The sequence below is a fragment of the Ylistrum balloti genome, unplaced genomic scaffold (assembly GCF_031769215.1).
Source record: "Ylistrum balloti isolate Yb309-2 unplaced genomic scaffold, AGI_CSIRO_Ybal_v1 Utg370520, whole genome shotgun sequence".
In the NCBI taxonomy this organism is placed as follows: domain Eukaryota; kingdom Metazoa; phylum Mollusca; class Bivalvia; order Pectinida; family Pectinidae; genus Ylistrum; species Ylistrum balloti.
In genome coordinates this window covers 815293-843196 of record NW_026782333.1, presented here as the reverse complement: position 1 = coordinate 843196, position 27904 = coordinate 815293, and the positions used below count along the sequence as shown (strand labels likewise).

Here is a 27904-nt window from a genome sequence, read left to right as displayed (position 1 = left end):
TGCCGAATGGATACATGGGACTTGTGCATTCTCCATGTGAGTGCATTTTACCCCATACAACCTGGCGTTTCCGAAGGACTGGGTCGACTCCCCTGGACTGGTCACTGAACCTATTCATCAAACGGACATATCAACATTACCCCCAACTGAAGGTGAGACATCACAGTCAATAGTACACAAGTGTATGTGTTGTTTACCTTACCTCGGTATACACAGGTGTGATATACAACATAGTGCTGCTAGTTGTCACTCACATAGGTATTTGTTTCTTATATTTTGTTTACCTTTCAATTATTTAAATTAATTTTCTTTGTCGATTCTCAGATTTTTAAAACAAATTAATTTTTTCGAGTTTGACTTTGTTGATTTAAATTATTTTACAGAAAAAATATCACCGATTTCCATAAAACTTAATACGAATAACTCATTTTAACATATGGATGTTATTTAAAGTGTAATTAATTATAAAGTATTTTTTTTTAATCTCAGAACCCGGTGCTATCTTATTATATCTTGGTGTTCTGTTGGTGTTTATATTTTTCCATCGCGCACCGCACTTTATCGCTGTTACATGTCAAAATGACTTTGTCAATTTTAATTATTTCTGTATCACTTTCGCCGGCGGTTATCAGTTAGAATGGAATCTGATAATTGATTTAATATTTCACTCACACGTACCTTCGTTAGCTTAAATGTATATTTATCCAATACATTCAACTGATATAGACTGACGCCATAAAAGTCAACCATTCTGTTCCTCACTGCATAATACATTGTATATGCACATGTGCAAACCTTGTGTACTTTTCTCAAAGTTTGATATCATTCATAACTTGACTTTATCGATTTGGCGCAACTATCATTTCTTGCTTTATCTGTGCTGTGTTGTAGGTCTGTATTAGCTTTTTGTAGCGTCTTTTAGCATATTTTGTCGATTCAAACTTCATTTTTTAAATGATCCCTCTGCAAATTTGTTTAACTTTCACAATTTCGAGCATGTTTATGGTAATGATTTTGGTATAATCCACTTTATTTTGACAGAATAATATTTTACGATAATTCAAATTTACCGTAAAATGTGAATCGAATATTACTATATTTCCAAATACTACCCCCTTTTAACAGCATTTCAGCATGGAGGGGGGAGTGGTTGCAAGTAATGGGAATGTGTTTCCATCCCCCACACTGCCCAGTTGATGTACGATGTACCTTGGAGGCGGTGGTTGTCTAGTAACGATGGATAGGAAATGGTGTGATATACAGCATAAACTTTTATTTTACTTTCGATTTCTCAAGTGAAATATTTCATTTTCTTATCAACTGTGGTAGACATTTTTTATGCCAAACCAGTCCTATTTTCAGAAAATGATAATAAAAATTCAATTTATTCTACTTAAAGCAGTCATTGCGTTAACCGTTGTCCCACGTGGCGTTTAAACTGAATTGGCAGTCAATAGTATGTTCATAATCTCTACCCCAATAAAATTGACAAGGATGTAAAAACAAAATATGCATGCCCTATGGTCCAATATTTCATAGTTTAAAAAACCGCTTACGTTTTTACAGCGTTTCATACTAAAGTTTCCTTGTTATTGTCATTCCCTATTAACTGACGTTTCTCTATGGTATTTCATTTTCTTAAAATAGAATGATATGTTGCCTAATGTGCAATTCTAAAGTGAAGCCAAGATTGACCAATGGGCTACGCTGCCGTATTGGCGTCTAAATTTCAAATACCATATGTATTTAGGTTTCAGGAATAGCTTCCTCGGAAACACAGTGCGATACTCTTGTTGAAATTATGAGGCCTTTTTTTGATAAAAAAAAATAATTAACTACTTTGTGTTGACTAAACAGTGATAAGAAAAATGTTATTCGTATAAGTAACAGTACCAATGTTAGTTTAAAGAGTATGTTACTTATACCTGTAGGCATTAAAGAGTAGTGAAATCAAAACATTCATCAGGATCTAATGTAGAATACACATAATATATCGTTTATCATCAGTTAAGTCATCTTGTTCTGAATCTTGCAATTACCTGAAAATAAATTATGTATCTAGTTTTTATTTCAAATCGTTATGATTAGCGCCGTCAAGAAATCGCTTTTGAAAACTGAAACATATAACTTCCATTTCACTATAGGGACAATGAAAATAAAAATTGATACTGCCAAATATAGAATATATCCTGTGTGGTATGCTTTTCTTTTATATTCTGTCACTATCAGATACTATGTTAGCGAATAACGAGAAACATGGGATAAATTCAAATAAATTCTGCAGATACATTTTATATACATTATTGTAGGTCACCATGTCAACGCTTTGTGAAATGTTTCACTGACTAGCACTCTATTACCGTCTAGAGCAGTTCCCCATTTTCATTATATTCTGAAACTGATCCAGACCCGTTTTAATTCCCCTCAATCGCATTCTAATACTTGAGGTCCCTAGCAACACTGACGAGTCTTAGAAAATGAAAACTGTGTGCTGCGGTTTAATTCATCGTTTGGCGATACGATCGCTGTGTAGTAATTCAAAACTTATATTCAGTGTTCTACATTCACGTGTCTTTTATACCTTCCGTGAAACCAATAGACATCAAATCTTCTCGATTAAGAATTAAGTACATGCAAACCTTCCTCCTGAAGTGCCAGCTACGGGATTTTTATTTTGTACAGTAAATTTAATTGATATTAGAACTATGACACGTTGTCGATGGACTTACCTGGTCAATGCTACGCGGTATGTTGCCATAGATTTAGGGATAAACTAACTTTAAACTGTATTGGAATGAAAATAATCTGGTTGTGTGTTTCTTAATCCTCAAATGAAATAAAACGATTGTATAAAGACATGACATGAATTTACATGTTTGTTGTTAAAAGAGACAGCTGCATGATGCAATGACGAAAGTCAGTGACGAAGAAAGGTGCTTCTTACTTGCGTGTCTTTTACGCAACCCATTGAAAACTGGATACTTGGAAATATACATACATACAAGGCGGACCTAGACGTTGTGACAAACGGAGTCGATATTTGAAAGACTGTGCCATCTAAAAGATACTAACTGAGATATAAGACATGACCCGGTTTATTATTGGCATACATATCTAACGATGTTTCGTTTTAATATGTTGTAAATTGAATCTATAAATCCTAATATTTAAATCTTGTGCCGTCTTAAAATAATCACTTACCAAGATGATGTAACCCCCTATGGCGATCTACACCTATTAAGCTTACTTATATATCTTATTTCATATTCATTTTCAATTTACATCTTTTTCTTATTATACATGCATAACATGGTATGATATTAGACCACAGATGATTTTATCGTAACTGAATATATATACCAAATAGAGTTAATTGAATTAAATCACCGCAACTGCTATCTTTATTATGTAGCAAATTACGTTAAAATTCGGACAAACATTTGAGAAATTCTGGTGAAAGAAACAAATGAAGCTGTATCGTGTCGTGTCTAGACATTGTGTACATACCCTTATTAGCTTGACAAGTAATTGGCATTTGCTCGTGTAACGAACTATGATTGCAGAAAAGTACATACAATAATCTGCAGGAATGAATGATAGAGAGTATTTGAGCATAGTAACTAGCTGTTGGCTGGTCAAGATGAACTTACTGCTCGCTTCATGACACTCTTTTTAAATTTCAGCTTTCATATTCTTAATCTGGTCTAGACATTGAAAAATAGCTTAACTTCATATTGAAGAATTGATAGTTTGAATTTCCCATAGAAAACATCAGTTCAGGAAGATGCGTTTTATGTCTTGTGTGTCTGATATACCAAAGAACAATGGAATCGTTTTGTGTTATTTATAATACCATGAACTACACACATGGGGATTGCAGTTATTGCAGGTAAGACAAAGCAACCATATCCTTATAGTGCCAGTAATATGCCTTCCGTAGGCTAGTGACAACATCACCACAACAGTCAAGCGATGACAAGCCTCTGGGACATGTCTCGCCGTTTCCTTACTGGTAAACACACTTAAAGTACGATCAACACTCCGTGCATTTAATTCACCGAGTCTTCAGGTATGCCAAGTGTTATCAGCTTAGAATAAAACTTACATTCATTTAAAAATCTAAATAAGTTTTCAAGATGATAAATGCATTAACGAAATAGCCATCATCTTCATCTTGATGTATTAGGGTATTTTTTCTTTCTTTGATTTTGTCGTATAATAGGTGATTGTATCGATTTATAAAGTACGGTTAAGCTTGCGTTATCTATAAACAACTACTGGCTTACATATGCAGTCGTACCTGTATAAAGAATAAAAGAAACCGCTTTATTAGAAGGAATTTGTACGTTTTTTGTAACAAAGAAAATCTCATATCTTTAAAGCGCATTGGCGTAAAATTCAATATGAATTCAAATATAGGTTCACAAATGTTCATCCTTTTGTTAGAAATGCAATATTGAAGTTAATCGATGTTCACCTCGTTCGCACGGTAAGTCAGATTGCATATCCTGTTCTAACCTATAAAAGCTTTGTCGGAATATGCGTTCGGCCGATTGTATGTAACTAATAGCCCCTATGTAACCTGGTGCCCATAAGTCCCACGTTTTTACTGTAGCCACGGTGAATTGAGGCAATGAAGTGAAATAGATCTTATACAAGAGAAAAAAACAGAAAAGACATCTTATTATTTACCAATATTGGTGGATTGTTTTGGGTGAAATAGTTTATTTTTTTCGTATTCTGTATTGGATACCAAGTCAAAACACATCCCGAAATCTTGGAAACACAAGACATAATTTCATCGAGAATAGTATAACAATATGTACATCTATCATGAATTGTTTATCAGTCAAATACACTGTTTCTCTTGTAGTAAATATAGGGTCGAGAGTGTTGAGATATATTTGGAATTTGGATATCGCGAATTCAACTCTGCAAATCTTGTGGTATTTGAATGATATATAACCGAGTAATTGTCATTTCTCCATTCAAGATGCAATAATGTCTTGACTGGTTTGAATTCATTTACAAAATCTGTGTAAGTTAGATGACTTTCCCAGTTGGAATTATAAAATGTTATGTAGGCATATGTAAAGCGGATACCAGTGACATTATGCTACAGGATGTGATAAAACAACGATGTAATGAGTGGTTTTAAAACATTATAATATAGCTTATTTTTATAAAAGTGTTCAGTATAGCATAGACAATTTATGTAAAGTTGGGCTATGTGCTTGTTTGTTTGTTAAAGTTAACATTACGTTCCTCCCCCGTTATGGAAATGAATCTTACATGCGTGGTGTTTATGCATTTAACCTTGTCGGTTACCGCCCAATATATATATACAATATGTACTATATAATGGATAGTGTACTTCACCATATGGGTTTTTATTTTACAATTCTTTCGACAAATTGTGTCTGTCAACTGAGTTGCCTTATCTTATATGACAATATTTCTTGTGACGAATACTTTATATATAAAACACATGGATTATCAATGACAAGGTAAGTTAATATAATATTTTTCCTATGATCTGTAAATGGAAAATACCTCTACAGAGACCATACATGTATCGAGCGTCACAACAGATTTACATTTTCCCCTTTTTGAACGACAGCAAAAGCACTTTTCTAAAGTTTGCATTTAATAATACCGTAACCTATGTGTTAACGTATTTCGTTGTGACGACTACATCACTGTGCTTTGACTGTGTATTCCATGTATAGCCCGTCTCGGGTCTATATTTAGGACTTCTTACGTAGTACCGTACGCTCAAGCCACAATCCAGGTATCGATTGTGGACGGACGACAGTGGATGCTGTCGACATTCGCGCTGCTGTGACGTATGCCCGAGTAGGAGGTTAGGCATTGAGCTCAATTACTCGAAGCCTTACTCCCATACAAACAGGGCTTTCCCTGCGTTTGTATACACGGTGTGTATATATACGTACGCACGGGTTTACTGGCTTCTAATTTTAACTCTCGCTGTATCGGGTAGGAGTGTATTCGCTTCTGTGGTGAAAGTATATATATACATCAGTTAGAGGCTTGTGTAGTCAGACGTAATTCTTATGATCAAGACGATTTGTCTGGTTGAGAAACTATAGCATACCTGCACATACATCTCACCTGCTAAGATATTTACTATTCTTTGAAGTAACAACATCATACTGAAACTTCATTACCAAAGAAAATATAAATGAGACAATTATCAAGAATCTGGTGATTTTCCTTGAAATTCCAATTGACTACCTGTGAATAATTTGTGCAAATTTGGACTGGTGGATTCTGTATATGAAAACTCATTTGGAACTTGGAAAACCATGGACTTGTTTATTCCCTTGAGAAATAACAACATATTTTTACATCAGTGACACGTGAGCATTCCATGGACTTTGCTGATACGGACTTGTGCATTCCAAAGGAGTGTCTAGGACCCGTGTTGAACTTTTTTTCTCTGAGCATTTGGCCACTGGTCAATGTGCTGATAAGTTCACCGTGGATTATGTAACTTCCCTCTCGCGGAAGTATCCGGGACCCGATTGTACAGATACAGGTATTTATTTACAACATTACTCGACCTAGTGTTGACAACAATAACATTGATAGCTAGTATACTACCTTCATTGATAATGGATAGGCATAACATGTTTTCTCATCACTGTTTCTTATATGTTCTGTTTGCCTTAAATTGCTTTGAAATTAGTTACTTTTAATCAGCTGTAAAGTTCACCCCAGTGATATTACTTTGATGATATAGAGACATTTCATATAACATTGTACCAATAATATTTTATTTCAATTCAATCAAATCCGAATAATCAAATATAGTTTAAAGCAGACAATACTGTAATGATGTTTTTCTGCCATATCTCTTCTCCACTACTTTGTAGATACTTTGCCTATTTTGCCTTATTCAGATATATCAAACATTTGGTAGGTTGCGTTGTTCCCGTCTTAAATATTTGCTCTACTAAATTACCTTAAATGAATAGAGAATTCATCTTCCATATACACATTTGCTTGAAGAATATATTGTTTCATCACTAAGCTTGACATCACTCACATCCATCAAACCTCTGTATACATACTTGCTAAAAACGTAATTGTACTACTATTTGTCCGGTCTTTGATAATACCGTTTTGAAATATTCGAATCTATAAGCGTGGATAGATTCAAAGGTCACATGACGTTTGAAAAATAGCATGCTTGACAACGTCACAAATCCATGATCATAATGTGAAAACGGGTTCATCGAAGCTGAATTGATTATAGTCCTAATGACTTGAATGCATTGACATTACAGCGCTAATGCCAAAAATGTCTATCACCTTCGATTTGAATCACGTATTTGTAAGATCTTATTGCTGAAATTTTCATGGAGAGTATACCTGTTATTTGAAGATTCTGAAATTGCAAAATTCAATTATGATACATGTTGGTAGCCACACATTCCTATGCACAAATGTATTAGTGCAATGTGTTTCTGTATTGATTTAAACACATTATTGAACATGAACTGTTTATATCTTGGATGGTTTTAAACTTGATACAACCAAGATATATAAAAGCGTATGACTTTGATAATTCGAATAATGCCTTGATTGTTTTATTTATGACCAGGCTCAGGAGCAGTATGTCATATTCCTGGATGTTATAGTTGGAGTAAATAAAATAATAGATCATACGGTTTCTCGGTGACATAAGGGACCTATTACAGTATCAAATATTCAATTGGCTTACGGTTCTTACATTCTCAATAACTTTATTGCTTTAATGCCATGATTTTTTATTGTAGTTTAAAGATTCAAATTCAAAAGTTTTTGTTAAGGACATTTCAATTCGCACGAGAACTTCAGAAATGAGTTTGACATGTGTTTTTTGTTTTTGCTTTTTTTTTTTTTTTTCTTTCATAGAACCTAGACTTATCACAGATTTAGTCTGTCTGATTTAGGTATTATTAACAACCATAGGGATATGATCAATTCAATATTGCGATTTTATTTTCTGCCTAGAAGGGATACTTACATTTCAGTGATTTGATAAACAGCCCTGCGTTCACGCAATTGTAATATGAATAACCGTCTTTAAGTTCAACTCCTGTTATTACCAATACTTGCCTTGTCTAGTTTATATCAGATTTACTTTCCCGCGAGTGTAAATATATAAACTTATTTGAAATTAGGTTTTTTGTCAAACTGCCTCACTACATCCCACTCGTTATAATCAGTTTATCATCATGCACTCCTTATACCATGTGTCTATGTCTTAGGAATGAAATGAATGAAATGTGCCTTGATGGCGATTGTCCTTTTCGGAATGTTGTATTTTAGTATTGAAATAAAATGGTGGACAAATCAGGATCACAACGATAAAATGTCTTTTATGTTCCTTAAATTAAATTTTTAACATTAATTTAATATTATCGTTTCGTTTTTACCTACAGCCATAATACAGGCGAACTATATACATAATCATCGTAAAAATCTCAAATTTGAAGTTAAATTAGTGTTGCTCGACCACCATATAGATTATATGTCATGAATCATATCTACAATCGATAGATTAACTTGAATTAATTGTCGCACTTTCTGGGCCAAATTTTGTTATTGGGAATCATCTATATTCACATAACTTTAACATATACGACTAGTTATGGATAAATTCTGTTTGCAAATCACGGTATGTGTCGCTGTTGATAATGATATTCTAGTCAACTGATTCCACCTTTCAATATTACTCACATACAAACATCAACTAGGCTGATGTAGATTAATTTTATGCCATAAATAAGAGTTTATGAATTACTTTAAGCATATAAGTGCCTATTCAAATTCCAGTCACTCAAACATGAAATTAATTTTCATCTTGAAATTTATAACTTCTGTCAATCTCTTTGACAGGACACATAAATCATTAAACCAAAAAACGAATCACCATTCTGTACAAGTGTATGTTGACGTCTTCATCTTTTTTGACACATGAAAACGTGATGGTATATTGAAACTGGAATCAAACAAGATCCCCATTACAGATATTACCATTAAAACACTAACTAGATAAAATCTCTCTTGTAGCTTTGTAATTGGTTATGACTAAATGGAAGGCTGCTCATTTTTATTCTTTTGAATGATTGAAGACATAAAACTCGGTCCTGTAATATCTTAAGACAATAGAGAAGCTATATGTATGTCAATCATAATCTATTTTTTTCGGCATCGAATATAACAGGTATTATTCAATAACAGTTTCCAGACTAGTCAACCAGTATTCTCAGTCAGGTGTTGCTTACATAGACATATTGCAAGGCTATGTTGAAGATAAGGAAATCGGGGGGGTTGAATCCACTGACACATTCCTCGCTAGTGCTTATTGAAGACATTCCAGCGAATTCCGGAATGTCTATCTCTTAATGGTGTCTTTGTTATCGTTTTGACGTCTCCCAGGTTCCGTTAGTGTCAGTGTTTCTTTGGGTACTTTAAGTTTGGTTTCACACTGGTTTCTTACACGCTTGTGTCACATTGGTTCATTATGGTCAGGCGTTTCGTCGGTTTCAATTGCTCTAACGTTTCTTGGTTTCCATTATGAATTGTCGCGACCATTTCTCCCTGTTGGCCGACTTTTTAAATAATTTGCAATAAAATAGTATAGTGCGAAAACATGTCTCACAAGGTTACATTCTGTGTTTACATAAAGTATGTTTAATCTTTTATGACTATTCCTGAAAATTATCACTAAACAAAACGATATTCAATCTAAAATATCTATAATGTTTCCTGAACAAAATGCAAAACCCAAATAGAAACATGTATACGCCTAGTAATTAATCAGTCAAGCATTTAATATTCAAATATGATTCCTAAACTGTGTTTCATAATTACCGTTTTACCATACTATCAATCTAAGGCTTGAGTTAATGAATAGGTACTGTTGTTACTAATGAAAACAAATTGACATCCAATTACATTACAAGAGGAGCGTGCATTTCAATAGGAGGTCATTTGCACTGGATATCTATCACGCTGGAAACGTAATCGTATATGCAAGCCGATTGTATTTTGTACTTGGGAAAACAAAACACAAAAATGGTTGCTAGAAAGATTATATACAATTGCACTGGTTGATATTGAATTCAAATAAGAAATTCTTGTCATCATTTTTTATTATTTACAGTCTTTGGCTCTCTGGTGTATACGGTAACGTCTTCCTGACTAAACAGACAATCTCAATCAATCAATTTGCTGTAAAATGACGCAGAATTTACCGAGTACATGTACAACGCAACTAGTAACAGATAACTTAAGTACTAAGGCTTGTCAGCCAGGGTAATTGTAATGAAAATTTGGGAAAAGTTAAGCAGAAATTCTGAAAATGTAAACACACTAAGCCCTTTAGACTTTGTTTACTGTCATCTCTACTTTGGTACACACGTATTTTATGTGGAAAACATATGGATGATTTAAGTGGTCTTTCATATTATGACGTCTTTACAGAAAAATGACGTCACGTTATGACGTCACAATCAAAAGCCCGTCGAAAATTGCCGTCCCATTGGCAATTGTTGCTATCTCCTGAATTAAAGTTATTATTTGAATCCTTGATATGAAACTATTGTGATGTTTATAACTCTCAGGTATACCTTTTAGATATGACATACATTGTTGATGCAAACTTCGAGGAATAAAAACTCGACCTGCAGAACCTGCAACCAAACTGTCTCGAACGGCTTTTTTTGTATCTTTCGCCACACTTCAAAACAGTCAAGATGCCAACCCAGTGGTATCAAATTCAGAAATGAATTCGTAAGAATACCAGCATAACATGAAATTTAGGAGAGTACTGTTTTGTCACAAGCGTTTTACACCAATAAACAAACAACATTATGCTCAAACAGTTGTCAACTTATCGGAAAGAAAATTAGATTTGATATGAACATACATAAGTAATTTTAAAACATATTTGAACCAAATCAAATGTACATTTGCAATGCAATAGACAAAAAATAAGTAAACGTTCAAATATAGCATTTTCCTATATCTGTAGTAGACAGTTGATTGAGAGAAGGTTAATCTGAACTAAATCATTCACAAACTTCATTTTATCGACAAGTTATTCAGGCGCGTACCAAAAACAATTTCGATCATCAGCTATATTTTTTTTATCTTTTAAAACAGAATTAACCACTTTTCGTTATATTCAAATGTTAATTTGTAAGTAAGAGATTCTTTTCACAGAGTATTAGGAAATCTGAACATTGGATTATTAGGCCCATGTCTTAGCCATGTACCGGTCGTCACTTATCTTAGTCTAACCCAGGTAAAATCTGACCGAGCATACCTAGAGGAAAAACTAACTTGATTAGGTTTAAGGAAACCTTTCTCACAGGATGACGTCTGAAATTTGAGAAGTGGTTAGAAATCATTAAGTTTCCTTATCCCGAGGCTTGGAAAATCATACTTTATCTTATCTCGTCTTTGTTTTAGTCTGAAATGTTTGATCTATCTCTTGCCGTTTTATTCTTATATCACTTGATCGTCGCAATTTTCATTTGTTCATTGGTGTTATCTGATAAAGAACTTAATGTTCGTACACTGTGTATCATTCGACTTTTCCACACAATCGTTTTGATATTATAAATAGATAGGAGCTCTAAAACACCCGCTGGTGATTATCACATTTAGAAATATCACAAACAGAAATCAAATGACTCGTATGAAGACATTTTCAAACTGAGATTTGAAAAATAACTGATAAATTGGAATATTTTTTTTCGGGTTGATAATGTCAGTAGAAAAGTAGATCTCAGAACACTTTTAAATCTTTTACTGGTCATGCTATAAGGACGCCAACTTTATTTAACATTCATGTCTGTTGTTCTTGAAGACTTGTATTTTGGAACCGATTTTATTTATAATAACAGTGATGGTAACTATACGGTTTTGATTGGTCACCAATCTATTGATATGCATTAAAATGAAAGTACTTGGGTCCTTTACTTCATTTGTAATTGTAATTTTATATAACACATCCTGATTTTTGAAACTGATTAAATAATTTGATATCCCTTTTTAAGTAACGGGTATTTACAGACAATTACTATAGTAATCACCGTTGATGTAAAAGATATGAATAGATTTGGGATATGCTTATTCATTGACATTCAGAAAAAATATGTTTACTCTTTTGTTTGTTTATTTGTTTTCCCTATACAAATATTTTTTTCTATCAATGAGTTACTCTTAATTAACTGAAAGATGTTTTGTAATGCATGAACGTCTCAGCGTGATAGTGTAGGCTTGGGCCATAATCAAAGGGAGGTAAGTCATACATTGTTTCGCCAGTTACAAAACCTTATGACTACATTGTACGTGTGTTTGCATTTTCTTCAAAGTGATTCCTCCACAAATGGTTTTGTTTTAATTTCGTTTTAAATTGAATCAATAAAATACATTTCACCTTCAGTTACCCGATGATGAATGTTCTTCTGGATCCACATTATTTGCACATGTTAGTATCGGATTAATAACTTTTTGTTAATACTGGGTTTTCAATCATAGATATCGTAGTTTATTTTGGTGCCATTTTGTGTTGTTTCGAAATGCCATATAGTTTGACTGATTTTATCAATGGTGCATCATTAATTACTAGTAATAATTTATACACACGTAGAAAACTTATTTCGGTTCTTTAAATTTATTCCATATGTTTATGTCCATGTTGAACTCTTGGTCTGAAATCTGTTAAAGATTTCCGGATACATTTTTTCTGTGTTTATACAGTAAACACTTTGCCTATTTTACTATTAGAATATTTAGAGAGAGATTTAATTTCCGTTTGATCCTGAGAAAAAATATTCAATGGTTGACAGTACTTTAATGTAGACGAAATCAACCGTCGTTATCTACTTCTAGATTGGGGATAAGTGAACATAACATTTGGGTATTAATTCATCACTTTTGTTAAAACGTATGCCATGAACATGAGGGACTGCATTCTCGGTCCCATCGACTGTCAAACTTATCGTTATGCTATCTGATAGAGTGAAACGAATGGGCGTGATTACGGGAGTTCAAACTGAAAGCGCTGATTTCATTGGTTGGTCGTGCCTTGCCCTACATCCACATAATATTCCACGAATTCATCTGCAGACATCATGCCATATATTAAAGTTAATATAAAGCAAATTTGGATTTTTTCAGCGTTGTTTTATCTTAGCAACTTTGTAGATGATGCGAGTCAGCAAAAATAAACAGAACATGAAGAAAGTCATCGGTACGTTTAAAAACCAGGAAGAAAGCATAGATGAAATTGGAATAAAATATAGTTGGTAAAAAGAAATCTCGATGTACGATACAAGTACGTGTTAATAATTTTGGAAAATCAACGGAGCAGACTAATAACGGATATCGAATCATTAAGCTATAAAAAAAACTATGTCCAAGGGGATTGACCTGTTATAAATGATTTGATATAGCAGCATGGAAACTGTCCGTGCGATAAACTCCCTTAAATTAACCTATATTCAAGATGTTAAACATATTTAATAAAATCTATATTTAGACGTTACTTGTATAAACTGTGACTATCCAAAATGTAAAACATATTTAATAAAATCTATATTTAGACGTTACTTGTATAAACTGTGACTATGGTATATAAGTTTGTTTTTTTCTGACGGAATCCGTTTTACTAAATAGTCATAAGCACACTCGTGGTTAATTAAAATAGTTTAGATAGAATCCAGTTTTACGATTGCGCTGTATTTGGATAGCTATCTAGATCACTACAGTGTTCTACGTAAGGACGAATATAAGTCACTTGCAATCATAATTAGCGGTTTCATTAATAATGATCGACTATCACTTGACACATGAATTAATATCGCTTACTCGTGCCTTTGCTGCACACCAGGCATAGTTAACCGATAAATCACACGTGCTGCACACGGTGTTTGTCAAGCGTAAACCGCAGTTGTTCAATCTATTGAAAAACGGGAGCATCCCACATGATCGCCAGCAATTCTCAGATATCAAGTTCATAAAGGGTAGTATGTCGAGAAAATTAATACAGATGGATGTACTGTTAATATTTAATGTTATCTTCAAGATCATAATTGAAATAAAACAATCAGGTACGATTATATTATACTATTTCGATACCTCCACATCGACTATATATCCCTGTCCAAGTTAATCCATTATGATATATGCGGGTAGTGGGTTATTTCTGAATCATATCTGTTGAGTAAAAAAAAGAATCGATGATTTTTCAACTGATTTGACTTAAGCGCATGATTTCGCACACCCATACAGTAATAAGGCGGTTGCTCCGTGTCAATGGCTGCATGTCGTTACCAAAAGTATTTTTCAGAAGTTTTATAAATCTAAAATTAATGTTATTACAATATCTTAGGCTAGGCATATGCTACAACAAAACATTGCAAAAAATATTTGACATTTATTTACCATATTCCAATGTTTATGACATACTTCATTTTGTTTTACGCCGGATTGGCTTGTTCAATCCTGCTAACAGCGCCTTTCAGCGCGAGAAAGCGGCTTGATTTTTCAGTTTCCAGACTCCCAACTGGCGGAAAAGTACTTTGATTAAAAGATTTATATCAATATATATACATATATTGAAAAAAGGAATTTTATGCGTTTGTTAAACCATGTTTCTATTAAACTCTGTAGTTTCATTGCTGACGTCACTTGCCTGATTTATTTGTTGATGGTTTTGTTTTTACTATAAACCTTGGCAATGTGTATCGGATATGTCCATATGCTGTCGTCACCCTTGGTATTTATCAACTCTCATATGATCTGCATTGTCTCTAACGGCATTGTGGTGATCGCTTGTCTTGGACAGTCCCCAGACACCGTCAAATGTCAGCTTATTGATATTACAGCTAATAAACGTTCTAATGTATTTCAATTTCAAAATTGAAACTTTTTGTACGAAATTGTCGATAAATATTATTATGAGTAACAAAGACATTTTAGTTAGTCATAATTAATACGCTGATTTCAGTATTAATCAGAAACGTATAAGATAGATTACTTTGATGTCAAAACTTTTTAATAGATAACCGCAATACCACAAAGTTTATGGCAAAGGAAAAAGTTTAAAGTACAAACAGTGAAGTCAATTTCATCATACTGCTGTTTCAGTGTTCTGCTGGACTCGTCAATTAAAACACATATACAGGTAGGAAGCAGTTGTATAATCATCCAGGAAGTTTAGATAATGAATTGGCTTGACATATTTAAGTACTAATTAACTACATACTATGTGTACGTTATTTGTTATTTTCACATTTCAAAGAAATTTCTCGATTATAGATATTTTTAAAGAGATTTCTTAATTATAAACATATACCATAGATGTATCATTAGTGTATTTAGTTATAAAACATAACATAGATTGTATTTCTTTTTAATGTTTATTTTGTGAATAACGTCTTGATAAGATTACATTATACTATATATTCTTATATTGTGTGCCTATTTATTACATCGATAGTACTACAATATTCCTCTGTACGTATCCCAAAAACCTTGGATATATAAAACACACTTTCCTTTTTTCATAAAATATTCTTTAAATTGTTACGAAATAAAAACAGAGAAAAAGCGATCATATTAAAAAAAACTTAGTTTCACTCACGTCCCTAAAAGAGGATAAAGACCCGTATACTGTTTTTAATTATAAATTTCTAATGGAAGGTTTTTTCCGCTTTTTTTCAATATCTGTTAAGAGATTTCAAATAGACTCGAAGGTGGTCTCTACTAATGACGTAGTCACATTAGCTCCTGTTAGCATCCCAGATTTGTGCTGCAGCCAATACCGACATCAATAGCTAATTTATGATCTTTCTATCAGGTCATTGGTCCCCGACAAATATAAAACATGATATATAGCACTGTGTTAGCTTAGACAAATCAATGTGTATAGCAGGCTTAAGCGTCGTCACAGCGGTAAGTAGTGTTTAACATAGATATATATATATATATATATACTTGACCAATTGATCTGAATACGATAGTAGGTGAATATGAAACATTTCAATACATCTTATTTGAAATTCATATTTTGTAGTTTGTGATATACTTCTTTTCAAAGAATGATGATATTGCATCTGTCAATTTTTATGTAAGCATATTCATACTTATATTGATGGCACATGGTATATTTTTTTTATTTTTTCCCATTAACATTCACATTGAAATATATTTTATATTCCTCGACAAAAATTAGTGCAAATGTCTGTACATTTGTTATCAATTAAAAAGTAAATGAAGATAGCATTGCAATTTTATCGTACATACGAAGAAATGTAAAACGTTCTAGATATGCATTAGTGAACATATATTTACACAGTAAGACAAGAAAAGTCAAATATATGCCTCCTGACCGAAATTTTGTCTCTAAATATGAGAATTGTACATTGAGTAAAAGTACTGCTGGAGGGCACTGACTCGGGCCAAAGATTTTATTTATTGGAAGTTTTCGCAATCATAATCAAATTTGCAGGTAAATATGATGTAAGGTGACGATGACGATTTTGATATTTTTGTGATAACAGTGATGTACAAGACAGAGTTTTACAACATATATTTTTCAAATAAGATATTTCCGAAGTCTAACTTTTTCTATGTGAATTAAACAGTAATTTTTATGTTCACTAATTTGATGTTGAAATAATCATGGCTTCAGGGTAAAAGATTCGGTAACACCGTAACATTAACAATGTATTTCATTTTTAATGTTTTTTTTTAAAATAACAGTATTTTATGCATGTTAATATAATTGAGAAAAGCTTAAGGTGACAAAATAGGAGAGTTCAGAATCGGTACAAAAGCGCAAATAAGATTGCTGGAAAAAAAAAGAAAAATAACTCGATTAGTACTTAACTGTAGATTGAAGTCAAATATCACCTCTGTATGACGTATTTAATCGACAATTGAAAGAAAATTGTTTTGATGATGAAATACGGATGTTGTGAATGACGTAGACAGTTTAACATATATGTAGTGTGGTAGCATCCCCTTTCGTTCATTCGGTGTTTCATGTTATTTCAAATGATTTGTTAGATTGGAAATGGAAGGTGAGATTGACCCGATATGTCTACTGTGCTTTATTGTATAATGTTTTATCTCCGGAAAGATCACTGCCTTGGATGGTCAGTCCTGAATTGTATTTGAATATTGAAAGTGTGATTCTTGTCATTCATCAATGAAATAGGCCATAGCATTTCAAATCCTTATTCAATTCATTTTAACATCATTTAATTTCTATCCACGTGTAGTTACTAAATGTAATTTACCTCTGGCTAAAACGAATTTTGCTGTCGTCAGGATCTGGAACTGAAATGCTTATCGTTATTACATTACAACAATGACAAATATAAAATTGTTTTGAATTTTCTTGCTTTCAGTTGATATATTTTACTATAGTTCAAAGTGTAAATGGATAAAGAAAAATCAATATTTTTTACGTCCATAGATTGACCTACATGCACCAATCCAAATATAGTTGTAAGACATGTTTTGTTATTTAGGAAGAAAGCCATAATACCATGTATCTCTTTTTAAGTGTGTTTTACAACGGCAGACATTACCTCATTGCTTTTGTAAATTTAATTATCGCTATCAAATTTACACACACTTGCCCCCTTGTATTGAAACAAACCATCTGTAGTACGCATGCCTAGCGCGCGCTACATTCACGTTAGATAATTACCCATCCAGCTAGTGCTTTCCCTTATCATTAGTAGCATTTCGTCTCACAATTTTGTGGTCTGTAAAAATATCCAAGTATTAATAACAACAGTACAAATGAAACTTTTGTTGTAACCACATTTTATGTTGCAAAAATTATTCATTTTGACAGCGTAATGGCGAACAGTTACAATTGGTCAGGGACACGCAAGGGCTCACACAAATAGTTGATGTTTGGTCGGCACGTTTTATTAGAAGATATGAATAAATTACATTCAACTTCGTCACAACTGTAAAAATATAGCAACATATTTTCTGTTATTTTTTAAAGACGTAATAACCACAGGTCGTTTGCCGATAACAAAAACAGTCATGGTTGTTTTCTTTAACAACACGAGGTTGTGCGAGATCTGACAGACATGAACCGCTAATTGTGTCCCAACATTTATTTTTTGTGGGTTTTTTTTATCAGATCCATCTCGTTTTGCAATCAATTTTATTCGGTTGCATCAAACTAATTAGGCATCGTAATAGCCAATTATGAATTAACAGTTTACTTTTAAACGTGATTTATTTTCAAAATTTCAGTTTTTTAAGAGGCACTGAATGCTGAACATGTACGACCAATACCACTTGTCACCATGGAAATTTGATCACTTAATATAGTGTCAATAATTTTCAATAATACTCTCTTTTTAGGATTACCTTCGGAAGAGTCACCTGATAGTGCTTCTACACGCCTCGATAGGTTTCGACCTGTAGTAGCAACTGTGTCATCCTCAACTGTCATACCTCTCTCCCCTCGCTCGCAAGGGGACGCAACTCTTCCAATTCCGGGCCGTAGCATAGACAGCTCCATGCTTTTACTACAACCGCAGGTAAGTTTTTTTCATGTCGTGTTTTCATCAGTTAATTTTTTTTTATAAATATGTCACCATTACCTATCTAAGCATATCTAAGGTGCTAAAACAAAGCGCGGCCAGCTGTACATATGTGAAGTATTCATATGACCATTTAAAAAGCTGTAATTTCTTACATATACTTCAGTGAAATTACTTACAGAATGCGAATGACAGTGATTAAAATTTAAAGTTAAAATGCCCATGCTTGAGGAACAAGAATATAAGATAAAATTGGAATAATTATCTGCCGATTAAATTCCGCCATATCAATATTAAACAATTTGTAATACGGCACTCAGTACCAACGATATGGTGGGAACCATCTGGTTTGTGGTGTTGACATTTTAGATGGCAGGACAAACACGTGCTTCATATGTGTGGAGTCCGATAATTGTTATAATAACAGAAGATAAAACGGGAAAATTGGGTATTATTATTGTTCGGTCCAGCAAGTGCCGGCACGTGAATGTTATTGGTAGACTGACGTGCCGTACATATGCCATCGTTCCACCGACACGTTCTATTGGGGCACAGGGCGCTGTCCCAAGAGGAGCTATTCATTAAATGTTTCAGACATCAACGTCGGTGTCACGTGACATCATAACGATGATCGTTTCGGACCGTTTAACATGAACAGCATCACTAGATGACGGGTGTTTGCTCCTGAGGTGCACATGAGGCGACAAATAAGATTAATCTCGTTATGCATATGATGTTAATGGATGTCTTTATGTCCACATAATTCTTGCATTAAGTAATACTATTAACATACTGCGAGGAATGTGACGTTATATTACATATTATCTGCAATATGATATCATATCATTAAGTAATATTGATTAATTAAATAGATTTCTCGTTGTGCTTGTGGATTTTACTTTTGAAGTAGTTTTCTATGTGTAATCGGAGAAAGCTCCCACCAAATGTCTTTAAAGAATCGAAGAAAATTTAGAAGAGAAGAAAGATATATACATTGTATTAAAAGAATTTCAAACTAAAAACTAAAAAGGAGTCAATAGAAATTGGTAGAACAGTTCAATTGCATGTTGTGTTATTTACGGTGGAACCTCGGACTTAAATAAAGGTATACTTCATTGTTGGCTTGCCATGTTTGATTACGTCACTATGTTTAGTCATTGAGTTTAACATTTATTGTCATAAGTTAAATTTTATCATATGTGTTGTCTTTGTGAGTCCGTTCTGTTACGTATACGCGTATTCAGACGACAACCTCTGCGAAAAGACCGCTTCGAATGACGGAGAAATTGTTTATTGAACTCAAATAAAGATAAATATTTATCGGTCATGACGTGTCGTCCTTCAGTGGTGTAATTGAATCATTTTATCGAATAATTAAAGCAGTTGATAAAAGTTCATAAATGGCAGTGTCACAAGTATTAGTATTTTGAAATTAGCCTTTAGATAAAGGATATCATGATTCCATTTGAATTTCAAAGTCGGATTTTTTAATTGTATAATGTCATCTCCATTTGGTGTTGCTTTATTGTAGGCGTCCTACAGCACGGCTTCATCCGGGTTTTCAAGTGACCTGGGGTCAACATTCACGACATGTAGCACACAGCCTGCCATGTCTGCCGAGGTAGGGATATTCCCGACGTCGAGTTTCCCCATGGCCGACTACTCTTCGGATGCGGGTTTCTCCCTCACCGATAGTGGTGTGGACACGGGATTTCATGGAGGTTTCGACACACAGCCGCAAAGTTTCGCAACAACGAGTCACAGTCAAAGTTATCCCGAGTCGTACAGTTACGAGGGTACATTTATGTTTGAAAAAGACAGTGGAATCGGGAAACAGTTCAATGTGTTTACAGATTCTACCCCGACCACAAGTACTGTTGACAGTCAGCCACCACAGCAGATACAAAAATACACGGAGCCAATTATGACGTATGAAGGAAGCTTTCAGACTTTCCCTGCCCCCGATTGCGGGTTTTTTCAACAGCGTATCAGCAGCGAAAGTCAAAAACCTTTTCAAAGACATTGCAACTATACTCCACCCCATGATCTTTATCTATCTCCTCAAACAACGGGGTTCACAGATATGGACCAAAAGCAGCCTACCTTCTCTTCGCCCCAAACATTCAGTGAAAACTCAGGTTCATATGCTCGTGAAAGTGTTGGCTTCCAAGGGTACAATCCACACTTTTACGGAAACAGAACATTACCTCATTCTGAAAGTTGTTATAATATAAGTGACAGGCCACCTGTCGGTGGAGCAGCCTATCAGGGGGAGATAAACGTACACTCTGGACGTCCCCAATTTTCACGTCGGCCCGCCTTGACCATTGCGATGCCATCACGAGCAGCAGAGAGGTAGGCCAATAGAAAATAATCAAGAGTAAGAACAATGCCGATATTCTGATGTATTCTTATATACAGCAACAAAATAGTTTCATTGATAATACCACACATTGTTACTCTATCAGCAAAACAAAATGGAGTTCTATCTCAATTGACAAATGCTAGCTGCTGGTGAATCGTCTGTTATAGTTATTGTGTGTACTATTTTGTTCGAAGATAATATTACGGTTGTTTGCTCTCTAAAAGAAGTATAAACACATTTTTATGAAAATCATACCAGGAAAAGATTTATTTGGCCGAAATAGAACCAGTAGGAAGCCAAATACGATAAAAATATTGTGTAAGATAATATTTTTATTGAAATACAAATTACACTGTTATTTCTTAAACAATACAGTTTTCAAATTATACGTCCACATATGTTTCGGTAAAAATATTAATATACAATTCTCCGTATCTTTAATTACAGTGGAGAACTACAGAAGTACCATATCCAGTCTCCAACTACACCTTCAACCCCTAGTTCTACGCGATCGTCTCCAGGCAGGGAGCAACCCCAGAAAGAAGCCCTTATGTGCGCTGTATGTGGGGACAATGCTGTTTGTCAGCATTATGGTGTCAGGACTTGTGAAGGCTGTAAAGGATTCTTCAAGGTAAACAATGTTAAAACTACTTAATTTGTACTTTATAAACGTTTTTTAGCTTTTTTTCCAACACAGAAGATATTGTGCTGCCTTAAGATTTTTTTATCTTTCACGACCTTAATATCGTCACCCACACGTACAAGTTGTGATAAACACTTTACAGTTGTACTTGTGTCATCTAATGCGTACCCACGACCCAATTATAATGTCAAACTAAAATGAAAAACACCCTTAGGAAAATACTGCAGATTCATGATTCTTTCATCACCAAAAACATTAAGTGTTAAGTTGTGACTTCAAAGGTCTGACAAATGTATTGATATTCGGAAGCTTTAAAACTCTTTCGCCAAAACGCTTCAATATCTTTATAATCATGTAAAACTACCTTATTTTGATTTTTGCAGAGGACAGTCCAGAAGAACGCTAAGTACGTTTGTCTAGCAGATAAGAGTTGCCCTGTTGATAAGCGAAGACGAAACCGATGTCAGTTCTGTCGATTTCAAAAATGCTTAGCGGTCGGCATGGTAAAAGAAGGTGAGGATGAGTCTAAAAAACATACATTTACATTGGCAGTTTATTTCGTGGACAAATTATGCTAACCCATTCCACTAGTAAAATAAACCAAGTCAACATTATCTGTGCTACCCATTCCACTAGTAAAATAAACCAAGTCAACATTATCTGTTTATCATTTAAGTAGTAATGAATTCATTGAACGTAAATCTCTCAGGAAAGTTAGTAATTTTTAAGTGTAATATAGATACTAGTTGGGAATAGGTTCGTGTCTGCTGTAAGAAATCAATTTGAACGGGTTGAGGAAACCAACATAATATTATTATCATTATTTTGAGAATATATTAATCAATATCATGTTGGATAATGTCATATGTTTATAGATTACGACATCGACTTCCCATCTAGATTCTAGCAATTCATCAGCCGCCTTATAGGTTTCAAACTCTAGGCCATTAGCATCGGTGACGAGTCCCAGACGGAAAAAAACTGCTAGAAGATGCAGTCTAATTCATTATTTGGCTCCATTATATCTTATACTAAATTTGTAGTGAAAGGTGACATTCACTTGTGTGTCTTTTCCACAATCTTTGGGTATAATTCATAAAAAGCATGCTGATAGTTGACACATGTATCAGCACGACTGGACATGATTTGATTTTTTGTGCAAATTGGTAACCAAAACCCCTAACACTTTATCTGCTCTATTTCCAGTTGTACGAACTGATAATTTAAAAGGTCGCCGTGGAAGGTTACCGTCAAAGCCAAAGAGTCCACAGGAATCTCCCCCATCACCGCCCGTCAGCCTCATCACCTCTCTAGTCCGCGCGCATGTAGACACGAGTCCCGATATCCCGAACTTGGATTACTCACGAGTAAGTTGCTCTTAAATTTGAACACAAAGAAATTAATACGATATTAAAAAGAATGTAAAGATCATACATTGGCCAAATGAGCAAGTCAAAATAATTTTATGTCTCTCTTATCATTGATTATACAAGGAAACTGGGGGGATACTGTTACAAGTATGAGCCATGGATTTATCGATAACTTTGTCATATAAGGATGACAAATGTCTTATATCCCGGTACCTATCGTTCCTAATTATGCAACATCTGACCAATTCGTTCTTTTGAGTTATGTATCACTCCTGTTCTTTCAGTTCAAAGTGCCTTCTCCCGAGGATAGTCCCCGAACCACTGATGACTGCATACGCCTCTTTTATGACATCCTTCTTTCATGCATCGACGTCATCAGAACATGGGCTGAACGTATACCTGGTTTTGGTGATCTTTCTAAAGAAGATCAGGAACTTCTTTTCCAATCTGCTTCACTTGAACTCTTCGTATTACGTATAGCATACAGGTATTTACAAATGCATACTTGAATCTGATGGAATAAATTAAAATTGTGGAATAGCGACATATAAATTGAATTAAACGCAGTATTGTTTTTCTTTCCCTTTCAATGCAATATTTTGATAACAATTGCAAAAACAGAAATGGAGATGAAAGCATTAATGCTGATCTGTCCATTCCGCAGTCGAAATTTCCTTTCATTTATTGACAAATTTCTTGTAATGTCATTTCAGGGTACAACCCAACGACGACAAGGTTATATTTGAGAATGGGCTCGTCCTACACCGACTACAATGTTCTACAATGTTCGGAGACTGGATCGATTCCATCATCGACTTCGGTCTCTCTCTACATCGCAACACGCTTGATATTTCATCTTTAGCATGCATGTCCGCACTGGCCTTGGTCACCTGTAAGTTTTATGCAAAAACCCCTTTCGATGACTTGAAAATCTGAAACCATATTTCGTGTATTTTGAGTAAATGATTTCTGTGCTACAAAATACACTGATTATCAGAAATTGATATGACTTAAGATGCTAATCGAGTGGTCAGGTGGCACATTAGTAAGTCACGTACATTTCACCAAGACGACTAAGGTTGATTAGCTGGTCTAATGTGAAAAGTTATGATGTCACCAGCCAAATCATATAGGATTTCTCCAGATAATCCGGTTTCCTACCACAAAAAGACTTTAAGCAGCTTGTTAATATTTCTGATTGAAATCAGGCTTGTATTAATAACCAATACAGGTTAGCTGGCTCTAACCATGAGAGAAAGACATATTAAGAAAGACACCGACTTGAATGATATAAGAGATAATTATCAAACGAAATTGTATTTTAAGTGCCCTCCCGGTTTTCATAATGATTTTAAGTGCACTTCAGCAATAACGTTACCAGTGTTCATGTTGAACATCATACACTTTATGCCACTTTATGTTTTACTGAATTATACACGACGGCTCTGAAAGTATTTAGAATTTTGTATTTGTGTTCACATAAAAGTAATGTTTCTTTACCTTTGCAGTACGTCATGGGCTTCAGGAACCACAAAAGATGGAAGAACTGCAAATGAAGATAATTGACTGTCTTCGTGATCATTGTACCTACAACAGTGAAGCTCAGAGAAAACCTCATTTCTTCTCGCTCATTCTTGGCAAAGTGGCCGAACTTCGTTCTCTTAGCAGAGAAGGTCTTCAAAGGATGTTTCATTTCAAACTAGACAAAGTGTTTCAAGCACCTGCGCAAATCGAGTCTTTGTATCTGTCGGGATCTCTTCCTTTCTAAACGTTTTTTCATCGTTTCATCTCTTCATCATACTTAAGTACCATTAACTAGATTATTTTTGTACTGCCAGTCTATCCATGTGTTGTAAACACTCCACCATTGTCTCACAAAAAACTTTAAACGTAGAGCATAAAGGCATATGACATAGTAAGCAGGTGTGAATGAACATGTCATAACTATAAAGTTGACCGAAATGCAAAATTGTCTTCAAGTCATAATGCCGATGATGAAAATCTCAAGATTTTCAAAATAGCAGTTATTATTAACATAGCAAGCGGTCTGAATCTACGTCAATATGCCTAAACAGTGTCTATGGTTATTTTTCTAACTATTTGAACCACGTGCACATTGTTTGTCTCCGTTTCTCATGTTAAGTTATGGGCAAATGTCACATCATTCCTTTTGGTGTTGTTAATGTATAAATATTTTCGAACGTTTTCATATTTTTGTTGACTATTTTTTGCAAAATGAATTATATATATTAAGACTGATGACCTTATGAAAATGTTGTGCATTTAAAGTGTTGAATTGTTATTGCATTGATATAGGTTGAATTCTATGTACGGTTTGTACATTATAGTTTTAGATATATTTCGGTAGTGTTTAATGCAAGATGTGTTCCTTATTCATCTCATGGAGATGTTCGATATTTATTTTATTGGTCACAGAAATATGAGATTACAATTCTGTTCAAACATCAAATATTCTGGAGCATAATAATATATTTCTTGAGTGTTATCAACATAAAATAACAGATAAACTGTGAGAACAAATTGAGATACATTAATTTTCCAAATATTTAATTGGATTTCTACGTCCTTAAATATTTAAGAAATTGGTGATTTGACTGTTAAAGATGCCGTAAAAAGTGAAAGCTTTTTTATTCATTTTCGTATAGGATTTATATTTCAAAGTCATAAGTAAGAGTATAACTGTCAACTCATTCAATGGTTTTTTAAGGATTCAGTCATGCATATAATTTCCACACCTTCAAAACCACTAATTCAATATTCAGCTCCAAAGTATTTTGGGGACATTGTGCATTATTTAAAAACAAAACCCTAGTGCCATTAATTTGATCTGTAAAAACTTTGTCTTTTTTACAAGATTACTCGGTAACTTATCCAAAATCATTTGTTGAAAACGAATATTGGCGTCGTGTTATTTTGATAACGACAGATCTGAATTATCCCAAGTGTGATCAACCTTATTTATTTGACAATGATATTAATTAAATAATTAATATCGTGTATTTCAACAAATTCCTTAAGTAATTGCCCGGAAAGTTGTGAATCAATAGTTTTTAGTTTATTTTATGAATTTTTACTTGTCCGACATGTAAATTGTGTTTTTCATTTGAGCATAAGATTGATGAAGAAAATCTACAAACTGTCTCGCAGCATATTACCTAGTCAAGTAAAATAGATTTTTTAAAGGTGGTACGTTGTTTTGTTCACAAAACATTTAATACAAAGTATGTTGTACGAAAGAGCAAAGTGAAATAGAATTCGAATTTCCTGTTTGTCATTGCCCTTAGTGTTCAGTTATTTTGATATTTGATATATCAACCGGTGATTTGGGAGTGTAATGTTTAAGAAACAATGTATAACATTTTATAAACCTAAGTAAAAAGAATGGAAGCATGATATCGTTCATCATGTTTGTATCAAGAATATTTTTCATGTGGTGTGTGTGAAAATGTGTATAATTTATAGACCTGAAATAGTGCTAATGTCAACATATTTTGATTACATTTATTTTAAAGTTTTGATAAAAAAAATAATTTGTATCATTGTGCCTGCCTGTGTCTACCCTCTCAGTGACAAAGACACTCTTTATCGCTTTTAGTGCTTGGAATGTTTAGAAGTTAAACTGATAATGTACTTATTTTATGCTGATAGTGTACTGATTCTATGCTGATGATGTATATTGTTTATTCTACTTTTAATACCGCCATTGATGTTTTAGAATAAGCATTGAAAAAAGTATTTTGTTATAGAATTTCTTTGTATATTTCAAACAAACACTATACCATTTGTTTCTATGAAAGGTGAATGGGTATACTGTAGTGTCTATTTTTCACAACACTATACCATTTGTTTCTATGAAAGATGAATGGGTATACTGTAGTGTCTATTTTTCACAAAGAAAACCATATACTTACTCCTGCGTCAATACCCTTTAAAAGATTATTCCGATCACGAAAGCCTGTCAAACATTTTGGTCGGAAGTTTCTTAGATGTGTTTATGAGTTTGCTTAAAATTTTATGTCAAACAAACATAGAATTTTAAGCACAAGAAAATGCTTGTAAAAATCAGGAATAGCTGAACACAAAAAACACAGGTTTATTTTGATGCATAACAAGTGCTCCTTGTGATTTTTTCCTAATATTTGATGTTGATAACAAAAACTAAAGGTGGTCAGAATCTTTTAAAACAAAATTAAACTGAAGTATCATGTGATTTAAGAAAAAATACAGACATATTATAGCCTTTCATAGCCTATTGAGAATTGTATTAATGTCCATAGACATCACAATAGTTAACCTATTTTTTGATGAAAATGGTGTGAAGACTGTTGTTCCAGTGTTTATATCAAGGAAAATTACAGATTTTATGTTCCACAAGACAATTAATTATTTATTTAAAATCAGAATTTTTGATAAGATGTTTATTTTATTCAAGATAAACTGAAATACTTTTTATATATTTTCCTGCAAATTGGGATATGTTTTAGCCGTACGTTCAAAATTAAATAAAATTTAAGCTAAATATATTCATATGACAAACTTTATTTTGATGTTTTCCGTTAGATTTATTTGATAATTTCCAATGTTCCGACACTTGTGATGCCTGTGATAGCTGTTCTTAAAAAGTATTGTGTAGATTGTTATGACGTAGTGCCATCATGTGTCAGGTTTTTATCAGAGGTCAGTTTCCGAAATCCTGTACATATTTGTTGATGAACTGTTGGTCTTTTCGCGTGCGTATCCATGGTAACTATTATTTCGCACTTTTTGATAGTACAGTGCACGTGTATTTTCCACTTTGTTAGATGTTCCCAGTGGTTTAAGCCAAGCTTAAACAATGTCATGTGACCAAATGTGTCGTCAGCTCATCAGATTTGAATATGAAATAAAGTGTACAAAAATG

General features: G+C 33.7%; 1 protein-coding gene across 2 annotated transcripts; it reads left to right on the top strand.

The window, feature by feature from the left end:
* On the top strand, positions 1 to 27904 carry LOC132555834 (probable nuclear hormone receptor HR38). 2 transcript variants are annotated; one of them, XM_060220193.1, is made up of 9 exons: positions 1 to 152; positions 18424 to 18602; positions 20137 to 20960; positions 21418 to 21601; positions 21997 to 22126; positions 22820 to 22980; positions 23268 to 23470; positions 23697 to 23875; positions 24492 to 27904. In XM_060220193.1, the coding sequence occupies exons 2-9, from the start codon at positions 18582 to 18584 to the stop codon at positions 24749 to 24751; spliced, it is 1962 nt and encodes a 653-aa protein (XP_060076176.1). In that variant the 5' UTR covers positions 1 to 152; positions 18424 to 18581; the 3' UTR covers positions 24752 to 27904. The 2 variants fall into 2 exon arrangements, with proteins under 2 accessions (XP_060076176.1, XP_060076177.1); XM_060220194.1 differs by lacking the exon at positions 1 to 152 and adding an exon at positions 6028 to 6559.

What these genes read in the sequence shown, in the direction of transcription:
- LOC132555834 (XM_060220193.1), top strand. Translation starts at nt 18,582, where the DNA reads ATGCTTTTACTACAACCGCAG. An exon ending in TGCTTTTACTACAACCGCAG is followed by an intron (nt 18,603 to 20,136) that starts GTAAGTTTTTTT and finishes GCTTTATTGTAG; the next exon opens with GCGTCCTACAGCACGGCTTC. An exon ending in CCATCACGAGCAGCAGAGAG is followed by an intron (nt 20,961 to 21,417) that starts GTAGGCCAATAG and finishes CTTTAATTACAG; the next exon opens with TGGAGAACTACAGAAGTACC.